At 29.2% G+C, this 13,347-nt stretch overlaps 1 protein-coding gene across 1 annotated transcript in view; it reads right to left on the bottom strand.

Moving 5' to 3' along the window:
* Positions 1 to 260: 260 nt before the first annotated feature.
* The window catches only part of LOC105622165 (serine/threonine-protein kinase SIK3-like), a 223,143-nt gene continuing 210,056 nt past the window's right edge, over positions 261 to 13,347 (bottom strand). Inside the window, exon 13 of the mRNA XM_012203598.1 lies at positions 261 to 1,031. Within this exon, the coding sequence (XP_012058988.1) occupies positions 528 to 1,031 (504 nt within the window). The 3' untranslated portion in view covers positions 261 to 527. The remainder of the gene's footprint in view (positions 1,032 to 13,347) is intronic.

Genomic DNA, 13,347 nt, shown 5'->3' with positions numbered 1-13,347 from the left:
GTTCTAAGATATTTTAGTTTATTGTAGCTTATCCTCTCGGGGCAAAAGGTAAGGGTAACGGAGGTGAGTCTGTAGACGANACTCGTGTGTGTGTGTGTGTGTGTGTGTGTGTGTGTGTGTGTGTGTGTGTGTGTGTGTGCGCGCGCGCGTGCGTGCGTGCGTGCGTGTGCGTGCGTGTGCGTGTGTGTGTGTGTGCGCGCGCGCGCGCGCGTGCGTGTGCGTAAAAAAAACATTTTAAAGTTTCAGAAAAGATATGAATATATAACTAAGATTTCTTTATTTACAATTTCATAAATTTTTGTATAAGTAGATGGTATGTATCTCTTGAAACAAACACTAAAAACCGTATAATACATTAAATGTTACACAAATATAATAACACAGTAATGTTATTATATATAAAGAATGGTAATTTCAAAATACCATTTGTGTATATGCAGTATATGCAATACTGTAATGAATAGTGTATGATACACTAGGAATGTAACGTAATGTATGAAAAAACATATATTATATGCTGGTTGTCGTCAAACAGTAATACATGAAATCAATTGCTGACAAAGTTGACTATATTGCAATTGGTCCCCACTAATCCTACGCATTTTTATTCCTTTCGTTTCTCTTTCTTCCGATTCAAATACCCTAAGTTCAATTTGTACACCACCTGGATATTCTAAACTAAGTCCACTACCTTTCACTTCCTCTCTTGAAAATATAAAACCTTTTGGTGGCGCTCTTGCATCTATTATTTGTTTAACACGACCTAATATAGTTTCGGAATTTAATCTGCTTGACTCATCAGATAAAGGAACTTCGACTTCGGTAGGTATCGTATTGTGTGGCCTACCGATACCGCGTGTTATACTAGGTCTCGAAGGATCGCACGGCTCTGAAATAATAAAACTCGGAAGAGTGTTGTAATGAGGTAATGTATCTTCGAGTGAATCCGGCGATGGAGACGGAGAAGGCGAGCAACTTATTAACGTCACTTGTCCTCCAAGAACATCTGTCACTGAAATTTGCGGAGGTACCTATAAACAAATATTAAAATTAAAAATTAAACGATTTGAATAAAACTATACGAAATTACAACATATTATAAACTTATACATTATTTTTATTTTAGAAAAGATTTGTCTCAATATTTAGTGATAATTATTATCAACATAAAAAAAGAAATGTTGATTACATTTTTTAAATTAAATTAAATTATCAAAAAATAAAATATCAAAACTTTTTTAGTATTTAGATAATAAAAAATTAAAACTTTTTGATGTTTAAACAAAAAATATTTGAACAATTAATTTTTACAATAAAATTGTATTTAAACATAATAATTATTCAAATAAAATTTTAAAATTTTACACAAATAAAATATTATATTTTTTCTATCATTAATTTTAGAGTAAACCAACAATTTCTTATGAAATATTATATGATGTACAATAATCAAATTTAAATTCAATTAAATCATGTTAGTAAGTCAGTGATTGCAGCAAGGGACTCAAATTAAACTTGTCACTGTATATTTAAAGTAAACAAATTTCTGAAAAAGAATACAACAATAAAAACAATCTAATAATGAATAAATAAAATCGGATGGAGTTCCGAAAGGTGAACGATTTTATTGTCGATTAGTATACTGTATTTTGGTGTGCTGATTATTGATGATGACAAATACAATCATGAAAATTATCAAGAATATTTTGACAAGTCATTTGCCGCGTAATCTAGCTAAGCGTCTTATTACTCCAGTAGCATGCTTACTATTACGTGCTGTCGAGTGATAAGGATGCTTAGAGGCGCACGATTTCCACATGAAGCGACTCCCACTCCTCCTCTGTTTAAGAGGACGACTTTCCACATGAAAAAAATCGTTTTTTAAATATTTGATTTTGAAAATGACCTTATCCATAATTTTCATTATCAGGACATCAAAATACAATAATAAATTAATCGATAAAAAAACCGAGGGGTTCTTTTTGGAACTCTATCCATAAAATCGAATAAATAAATTAAATAAGTATTAACTTTAAATCATAATTTCAATGTTTAAATGTTATTTTTCATAAAATTTATTTAAATATATTAATATATTTTTAAAGAATTGTAAAAAGAATAAAAAATGTGGTAAATATTTACATTAAATCAACTCCTTCAAAAGTCAAAAACCTTAACATATGTTATCAAAATTATGATCCTGAGTGACTTCCAACACAAGTTTTAGCTATCACTCATTATTCATCAAAAAGTATTAACAAAAAAATTTAAGAAATAACGTTTTCTTATTTTTGCTACAATGTTATGAACTATTGCACACCCTCCCTTCCTTACGTAATGACTTTTCACGCGAAGTAAAGTCAACTCCACTTTCTTCTGCCTATGGTCATCTGACTTTCTATGCGAAGCAATATCCATACCACATTCCTTCCTGGGAATATACGACTTTCCGCGCGAAGCGAGGTCCATATCTTTGTCTAGAAAGTCGTTATGCCGTGTAATGCTTATTGCACATTGGGGAACGCGATGAGCAATAAGTGATAAGCAATATGCAATGAAAACTCTGTTTTTTTCTGATGTAATGATATAAAATAGCTCTCATTGAATATGAGAGTCGCTCATTGTGCAGTAAGCATAAAAAGAGATAGACCTTTGCTTCGTGGAAAATCATACGTTAGCAGGGAAGGAAATGTAAAATAGTTCTTAATAATGTTTTAATAAACAGCAACGATTGAAATCTATTGAAGATCACTCAGGATTATAATTGATGAGAAGCTAGTCCTCTCCATTCAAAATATATAAAATATATTTACTGTATATTATAAAAAAAATATTCGTGTGATCATATTTTTTATGAAAAATTTTTTAAACAACGATTGATGTCTAAGACTTTTTGATTGTTACTCAGGATCATAATCATATATCAAAGTTATGATATATATAATATATATCAAAGTTATGATCCTGAATAACAATCAAAAAGTTTTAGCCATCATTCATTATTTACTAAAAAATTATTCATAAAATATATTCAGATAAACATTGACTTTTCATTGATTTTTGAAGATTTTATGTAAATATTTACCAAAAATGTTAATTGTTTAAAATTTGAAAAATAAACTCATTTATTTACAAATAATGCTAATAATAAGGATGTGCGATTTTCAAAATTGTGCATTGCAGTGAACGCAATATATTATATCACAATTTTTATATACTGTGTATACTATATATCGAGACAATGCCATGTCTCCTAATTTTAATTGCCCATTTTTGTCGCATTACAAATTCAGAGCAATAATAGTTAAATAATATTAATTTTTAGAACTCAACAAATACGAAAGCATATTTTTCTATGTAAGAGTATTAAAAACTCCTAATAAATACGCTTTCAAAAAAAAAGTCCTTTTCGAAATAGAAAATTATATTTTTTACTGTACGTTAGTTGAATTATTTGAATGACTTAAAGCATTTAAAGAAGCACATAATATAAATCGCAGGCGTAATTTCAAATCATGCGATTTCGCGATTAAAAAGCCAGTTATATATTGCATTGCCATTCAAGAAAAAAATCACGGTATTTATTCAAAATCGCACATCTCTAATTAGTAAATACATTCTTTTTTTTCATCATCAATTTTTTAACAAATTTATAACGAAGATCAAAATTTTGTAACGTGTTCTAATAGGCAAATAGATTTGAATTTTCAACAAAAACAACTATTAAATATAATAAGAACAAATTTATGTTTAATATATAAAAATATGAATATACTGAAAATTTTTAAAAAATTTAAATTTAAAAAAGACACAATAATGTCTCGCGCTAAGGGCAGCGCGAGACCGCCTGGGTCTCTTTACACGAGCCGGTGACTTGCCAGTATCCGAGATTATCAAATCTCAATAACACCTGAAATGAATCTAATTTTGGATAAGTCTAATCGATAGCTTATATTCCAATTGCATAATACAAGTGTTTTCATTCCTCTATAAGAAATTGTGACATAAAGATATGTCAAATTTTGACATATTAAAATACGTCATCGCTCCTTGGAATGTGTTTTCCTTTTCATATTTTTGATAACAGATGGCAATATTTAAAAGAAGCATTGATTTCGCACTATCGTTGTCATTATTAATATCATTTGACATATGTCAAACATAGGAATTTACTTCGTTATCTTACACAGTATACACGATACTAAACAATAAACACTTACAGCAGAGCCTTCCAAATGGTTGTGTTCCCCCCAAGATTTCACGGTAAGCAGACTTCTCTCAATTTTACCCCCTCCATGCTATCTTTCAATCTTCCCGCCACACACGTTTAGAGCCGTCGTAAAGTATGCAAATATATAACTCTTAGGATTAATAGAGATCCCAGACGAAAATAAAATAAGTCATAATATGGCTTCTTTTGTTTTTGTCTTTCTCGGTATATGTATCTATAGATTTGTTCGCGTCGTATGTTTCAGCATGCTCTAATGTGCTCTCTCTGTCGCCATCTTTGATGTTAGTGTTTCCTAAAATAAGAGTATGCATGCGCGAAATAAGTAAGTTTCCCAGTAGCGCCATCTGAATTCTTTCTCAGTTGCTCTTTATCCCCCCCCCCTCCCTCCTCTCTCTCTCTCTCTCTCTTTCTCTCTAAGTTATTTGTGCATCAAAATTTAATCTAAATGTAATAAAACTAAAAGAAATAGATTTATAATTGTAATGTACTGTAGAATAAAAAAAAATAAATACAAAAATAAGATATAAAATTATATAAATGTCGTATAATACAAATATTATACTATAAAAAGATTTTAATTAACGACTGTAGCACACGATACTTGTTTTTCTGTTAGAAGATCGCTTGCGTTTTAATAAATTATTAGAATTGCATCACACAAAACGCAGATTTTCTAGCTAAAACGAAAGCAATCCAACTGGAACAACGTACTTAAATCGTTAAAGAGAGACAGTATTTAAATAGCCCTGAAAGAGAGAACAGAAAAAGGAAGAAGTGAGATAGAAATTTAAATAACGTTACTGGGCAATTTACTTATTTCGCGCTTGCACACTCCATTTTGGAAAACATCAAATCAGGAGAGTTGCACTATTGTATATACTGTGGCACAGCCACGAATAAAAGAGAAACATTGGACCCATGAGGAATAAGCACGAGCGGATGAGAGGCAAAGAGATTAAGGATCAACAGGAGACTTCTAGTCGAAGATGAATTTTTTATACCGAAATTACAGCTAAAAATACTGAATGAATCGCGTTTTAATTGTGATAATCAGAAAAAGCTTCTAAAGGCTCGTACAGAGCTATTTTTTTTGTAAATAAAAAGCATAAAAATTTGCTCTGATATCTCACTCGAATGTACTATAGTACAATTAAGATGTACATAATTTTATTTTTAAAAATTTTCAAGAATTAATTTGCAAAATTCGGCTCTGTACGAGCCTTCCTAGTAATATAAAAAAGAAATCCTAACAGGGTTTTCAATAATTAATATCTCATAAATAATCGCGTTTTGAAATCAATTTTACTATTATACATTAATGGGAAAGGTATAAGATTATTAAAATTTATTAAAACTTGTGTGTTACCTCAAATGCCCTTATACTGATATACACTGAGCGGCCAAGATCACTGAGAAAGCATCTTCGATCGCTTGTACAGCGACCAGAGCGAGAACGTCAGGCTCTCGTTCTCTCTCACTGTCTCATTCGCTCTCGACAGGAATCATATTAGTATTCACATATGAATACATAACCACATAAGAAGATGGAGATTATATTATCTGAAGTTAAACTCTAAATCCAGAGCTTCAACTGGTCCTACCACGTGAGGTTTCCAAAGTCAAATCAGACTTGTCCGTCATTCGACCCTTAAGGGTGGTGCCCGACTTGAAAGGCTCTGTCTTACAGTATACACGATACTAAACAGTAAACATGGCATCCAATTTTGCAAACCGCACATCTTTTTCCTAGTAAAAAATTTGTCATATATAATCAAAGTAAAGTATATAATGTTATGTACACATATATACGTAATAATGTGTATAATCCATTGTATAAATATATACAGTATACAAAAAGTCCGAAATTAAAGTCCGAATTAAAGTATCTCGAAAAACAAGCATTCCTGAAAGAAAAGTTTTTATATAAAGTTTTTATATAAAAATTGTAGGATTTAAAATTTATTTACTAATCTGATTAGTTTGACTTTATATTCTTCTCCCTTCTTCCTCTTTCTTCTCCTCTTTCCCTCCCTCTTCCCCCCTTCTCTCTCGCGTACGCGCGCGTATACATTTCACTCATTCTCTTCCTTCCTTTGATCAGAGAGAGAGAGAAAGAGAGGGGGGGGGGAGAGAAAGAGAGAGACAGAGAGATTTGACAACCTCCATACGATACACCTTAGGTTAGATAATGCTAATATTGATAATATTGTAATTTTAAAGTGTCATCTACAACAAACAGTAATAATAGAGGCTATAGGAAGTAAGATGATTTTCCGACTCAGTTAGAAATGGTTGGTCGATCAACATCAAATCGAGAATGAGGACCCTCTTCTAAATTCATTCTTGTCTAATTCTTGTATTATCATTCTTGTATTATTATTATTGTGAAAGTGGTACATAAAACGTTCTTGTAGTAGAACATTACTGAAGAAAAGAGATGGATACTCTTGTGCAATGAAAAATTATAACAATATTTCTGAATGGATATCTGGGTTTAGTTTTTTTCTTTTTCAGAAAGGTAAAGGAAACGAATGAATTGTTTATTAACACTAAACTTTTATAATTAATTTTTCAAAGATTTTTGTAATTAATTTATATTTATATATTTATATCTTTTAGAGCTCAAGTATGATTAACAAATTGTAATTGTATCATTGAAACCTCAATAGATAATTTGCACAAAAACTATCGTATTTGTGCCAATCATTTTCAAGATTCCATGTTTTTAAATAATCTACAGCCACATGCAATTCCAATATCATTAACAGATCATAATTTTAATGATTTATCCTTAAAATCTGATACTGAGATATTATTTTCAAGTAATAGTAAGTAAAAATTTTATGATGCATTACTTATACTTTGTAATATACGTGATCAAAGATAATAACTATATTCAAAGATTATGCATTTCGCAGGTTTTTCTTCCATGTCCATTCTTGGAATGCCAATGTTTCGTGAAACTTATAATCCACTTCATCAGAGCGAGGAACAGCTTGATACTGAGCTGTTCTTCTGGACCGTTTCTTTTATATGTATTATATTACGCTATTTGTTGGAGTGATGGGAAAGAAGAAAATTGTGGGGGGAGGAGGGGGAGAAGAGATGGAGGAAATTGATCAGTCTTCAATAATCGGGAGAATGATTTTCTATATTTTATTTATGTTGTAGCATTATCTCTATTTAGATTGTTAGGGTGTTTTTGTGTCTCTATGGCTTCTCTATACTTTCTTGGTATGTATAAAGCATGTGATGCAATGTTGGCTATTGTGGTCGTTTTATCAAACAATATTTGATGTCCTGTTTCGATGTGTTCCGATAATGCTAACTGCGTGTCGTATTTTAGCTTGACATCATGTTGGTGTTCTTTTATCCATAGATCGACCATTCTCCCGGTTTCTCCAATGTATACTTGCCCAGAAGAACAAGGTATTTTATATATTCCTGCAGAGCTCAGTGGAAATTTTTGATCTTTCGGATTTCTTAAAATTTGTTCTATTTTTTTGATCCTATCTTTTGATTTAAAGATAGTTCAGATATTCGGATGTGTTTGTTTAATATCCTGCTAATTCGATCTGTTGTTCCTTTGACATGTAAAAGAATGGATCCTTTCGTCTGATTGTGTGTGTCAAAGACCGTTGTTTGCATGGTTATCGGTTGTTTTGATTATGTCTTTTTTGTCATGTCCGTTTTTCTGGCTAGTTTTAAATGGTTGAATTCTGTAGATGTTTTTGTTGTAGAGATAGTGAAAGCTCTATGTACAAGTTGATTGCAGACTATTTTTGTGCTGGGTGATGATGCGATTCGGCATGTAGGTATCTATCTGTATGTGTTGGTTTTCTATACACTTGATGGCTTAAGGTACTGTCAGCTTTCTTAGACAAGAATATCTAGGAAGGGGAATTTTCCGTTTTCCTCTATAGTGGATATTTGGATATTGATTGTTGAGGAAAATAAGAAATTTACGGAGTTCAGTTTTACTATGTCTTCATATCACGAATGTGTCGTCTACATAACGAAACCAAACTTCTGGTTTTTTGAATGTTTTTCTGAGAGTCTCTTTTTCAAAATGCTCCATAAAGATGTTGGCGATTATAGGAGAACCCATTGAAGTTTGTTCATAAAATTATTATAAGAGAAATAAGGTTATTAAGCAGTGCTCTATTAGCGGAATGAGGCCAGAGGGGACTTCATGGGAGGCCTTTATTATGTTTAATGTGTTTTTTATTGAGACTTGTATGAAAAGGGATTCTACGTTGAAACTTACAAGCTGTGGAACATAGTCGGATCTTTTAAGTATGTCAGGAAGTGTATGGCGCTGACAATCTGAGGGGAATGTTTGGTTTGTATACTTTTGGTAGTATAAGCAACATTACATCATACTTTCTAAGGAAATATAGAGAAGCCATAGAGATACAAAAACACTCTAACAATCTAAATAGAGATAATGGCTACAACATAAATAAAATACAGAAAATCATATTTATTCTCCCGGTTATTGAAGACTGACCAATTTCCCCTACCTCCCCCCCCCCACAATTCTCTTCTTTCTCCTCACTACTCCAATAAGTAGCGTAATATAAAAGGAAAGCCCGAAAGAACAATTCAATATCAAGTTATTTCTCGCTCTGATGAAGTGGACTGCAAGGTTCACGAAACGTTGACATTCCAAGAATGGATTTGGACACGGGGGAAATGTCCACGAAACGCATAATTTTTGTATAGAAAATACCTGTGGAAGAATATATATTATATTATTGTAATAACTATTTTTTTAAATGTTTAATTAATCAAATTATTAATGAAAAAGATGAATATATCAACGTACTCAATGGAATATGATAAACGAGAAGACACAGTATCACAAGGACAATTATAAGAACAAAAACAGTTCCAAATGCAAATAGAATATAAGCAGGATGAAGAAACATAAACAAATGCAAAATTTACAACTAATTCGCCACGGAAACTAAAACTAAAAAATAAAATACATTTTTTACAGAAGAAATTACATAAAATAAAAGAACAATTGAAGAGACAGAAAAATAATATTAAAAAAAAGTGTAAAGCAGTATTCTATAGAAAAATATTGTAGTATAACCGTTATTCATGTCATCAGCCATTGCAACATTCGTTAAGACACAAGTACAGGTAGTCATAAGTTTCCAAAGAGTAGGAAATACTCAGAATTTAAAAAATTTTGTTTAAGTTTATATTTTAGTGGATTCAAAACCTATAATCTTTTGAAACAACAATTGTCTTATCAAGTCCAAGAATCATCCAACGATTGAAAATTTCTATATTCGTCCAAGATTAAATGCTTTTATTTTAAAATTTTTAAAAACAAAACTAATCAATTCAAATTCTCTAGATAAATATTGCATATTATGCATAGATAAAGCCTCGTTAAAACCAAATTTACAATACGATGTAAGTCGAGATGAAATTATAGGATGTTAGAGGTTATAGGATATTGATTTTGAAGATTTGAGGGAGGAAAAATCAAGATCTTCTGCATGTAATGTTGCTGTATTAATATTGAAAGGACTATACAATATTTGGAAATCGTCATATTTTTTTCTTAATTCTACTTTTCCTGCTAACAAACTAAATATAATTAAAATAGAAAAATTACATGAAGTTGGATTTAAAGTAATTGCATTTATAATCATATAATGATATGGATGAAAATTTCATGGCAACAGCAAAAGCATTGGAGATTACCATCGATTCTCCATTCTTTATTGTTCAAAAACAACAGATTGCATGTTTTATTGATTCACCATATGCTATAAAAGCTGTCTGAAATAATTTTTACAAGAATAACATTAATTATAATGGTGCATTTATCTTGTGAATGTTTGTCGAACAATTTTATAAAATAGATAAAAATAACGAAATTAGATTAGTTCCTAAATTTACAGATTGTCATGTCACTCCTAATAATTTTAAAAAGATGAAAGTTCGATATGCAACACAAGTTTTAAATGCCACAGTAGTTGCAAGTCTAAAAAAATTAATACTATCTTGTTTTATTTCAGAATACTCTTGTTACAGTAGACTTTATTCGAAAAATGAATGATTTATTCGATATACATATATAATTCATCAATACTTCTATTGCTGTAAAATATAGACAAGCTTTCACTGGTGAGTATTATCAAATTGAATTTCTTTTGGAAATAAAAGAATATCTCAATCATTTAACAGTATTTACAAGAAAAGAAGTAGATATTTCTAATAAAATTAAAGTATTTAAATATTGATGCCAAAATATAAATTCTCTTCTAAAGATGTGGGATTACTTGCATATTACTGCTCCTGAAATTAAATATTTATTTATGCGTCATTTCAACCAAGATTTTGTAGAGAATTTCTTTGGTAAAATCAGATATATGAATGGTAATATGTTTAACATCGATTCAGTTCAATTATTCTTTTAAGAAAATTTTCTCTATAAATTTCTATGCATCTAAAACGGGAAATTGCGAGAGAGACAACGAGATGTTATCAGTAACAGTAAATTTTGCTGCATACAACAAAACTTATACTGAAGACATAAACGAAAACGAATCTATTGATTTATATGATGATTTTCGTGAAATGGATATCAGCAAATAAAACACATTTCGTTACATTTGTGGTTATGTCATCCAAAAATGTTTAAAGACACACTCATGCGACATAAATTATGCCAAAGACTATGAACATCATACTATAATTTTTTTAAAGCACATAATTCCACAGACGAAAAATTATTTGATAGCTTATGTATGCCGAATAATTTTATTGCATATATAAAGACTTATTTGAAAAAATGTCGAAGAATACATTTTACAGAAATCTATCATTAATAAATTTGTTCGACTTTTTGAACAAGTTAATTTTATTCTGCCAAAACTTTCCACAAAATTACATGATAAAACTTTACACTAGAGTACGTACGCGTTTTAAATTGCAATCGTAGAAAATGTATAATTTTACGTCATGAGCTCTTATTATTCTTGTTTCTTCGTTGCGCTTGATAAAATTTATGGATAATTCTAATGAAAAAATTATTTGATTTGCTTGTTCTTTTGTTAGCTCTAAAAGCTTTATAAGTCACTTTATTCAAATATATGTTTCCTTACAATGTTATGTATTGCACGTATCTTCTTCTATATACTTTACAAAAATTATTTAAACTACAATTATTTAAAATAAATCATTTGCATAAATATTAAATTATAAGACTATTAATTTCTTCATTTTTGTAGGTGTTAACTTGAAGAAATAAACCAAGTCAAAATCCATCATTGGATGCAAAATATACACTTTTACAGTTTCTTTTCCAGTTGTTTCTGAGATTGTAAAATTTTAAACCTGATCTAATTATAATATTAATAATAATAATTAATATCTATTAATTGTTGTACTTAAGTAGTACTTAAAATTACATTTATTTTTTATAATAAAAAGTAAATTTATAATTATACATTAATCATTTTAATTTTTGATCATTGTGATATGTAATTGAATATTTCATTTTACTACAATATTTATTTGATCATTTTTATTATTATTTACTAATACTCATACTTATTTTTTTTCTATATTTATTTATTTATTATGTATTTTAATGATTATATATATTATATAATATGAACATAATAGTAAAAGTAAAAATATTTGAAAAATAAACACAGAATGATATGATGATTACGGTATATTAATATTATAAATATGTTAAATAATGGATATTACTTTACTTTGTTTCTTATTTTAATTTAATTTTTTTAATTTTACTTTTAAGAACTTTTTATTCTATTATCTAATTCTATATTATTTTAATTCTTCTATATTAAAAACGGAAAGATAAAGAGCATACATCACGAAAGCCAGATATCGTTAGCGATTAATTATATTTGATTACAATACATTATGATCTATTATAATTCCACATAATTAAATACATAAACGTTTCGGCTTTACATTAGGCCATCTTCATTATATAATAATTACAAAATATTAATACGCACCAACAACAATTTGTCTATGTGTATTGTCTTATGACATGTCTACTTGTAACATCAAACAGATCGTTATTCAATAGTTTTTTATTCTTGATCAGCAAGTTATTGACATTAGTCTGAAAGGATAAAAGTTATTATATCCAAAAGCACTCGTCTTTTTATTAAAAATTCAGGTAGTCTAAATGTCCTTATTCAGTTGTTACATTGAATGCAAAAAATTTCCAGATTCTAGTGATTACAATATTCTTTGACTATTGATAATTAAATGTCTTTAAATCGTATTTTGAATTTGAATTGATTATAAAATATAAAAATTCAGTATCTGTGTTACAATCAACTGGAAAGCTATCGAGAGTGAATGATTTTAATAAAATACTCGTCACAATATTTTATTAAATTCTTATCATGATACACAGCTATATATACCTAACATATATCGAAGGAGAAGGTAAATAGGATTTATGTAGGAGGAATTATGTTCAGCACAGGACAGTATGTTTCTGATAATTTTTCCATATCATTCTGCATGTTAAGACTATCGATTTATTTTTTGATAAATATCATTTCTGAAGTGATTCTTTTATGAAAACATGGTTCTATGTCTAACACCTGAACGTTATCCCAATTTATTTTGTGACCACATTCGATCTGATACTATAATAAAACGATCAGGAAATCTTTTGATTTTTTTTTATATTCGTTTTAATTCGCGTTTTTACTTTCCTTTTTATTTGACCAACATAAGAGGAGTCGCAATCCAGATAGCATATATATATATATTTTGTACCACATCACATTGTTCCATTTTTTTCTAATCTATCCTTACTTAATTTTATGAAACGATTTAAATTATTTATACGTTTATAAGCTATTTAAAAATTTTTTTTCCGCTACCTTAAATTGATTAGATTAGATTGTGTTTATTAGGTCGAGATTGTGTTTATATATGGTATAGTGAAACATTTTTTTCTATCATGATCGATGGAATCATCGTTGTTATCAATATTTATTATCATATATATATATATATATATTCTTTCTACTTGCCAATTTTTTAAGTCTTTGATTGATTGTAGAAAAAATTAAGAGGATAATCATTAATTA

Source organism: Atta cephalotes, assembly GCF_000143395.1.
Source record: "Atta cephalotes unplaced genomic scaffold scaffold00002, whole genome shotgun sequence".
Classification (NCBI taxonomy): Eukaryota; Metazoa; Arthropoda; class Insecta; order Hymenoptera; family Formicidae; genus Atta; species Atta cephalotes.
Note: the sequence above shows the minus strand (reverse complement) of the source record. Positions and strands in the feature narration are given on the sequence as shown.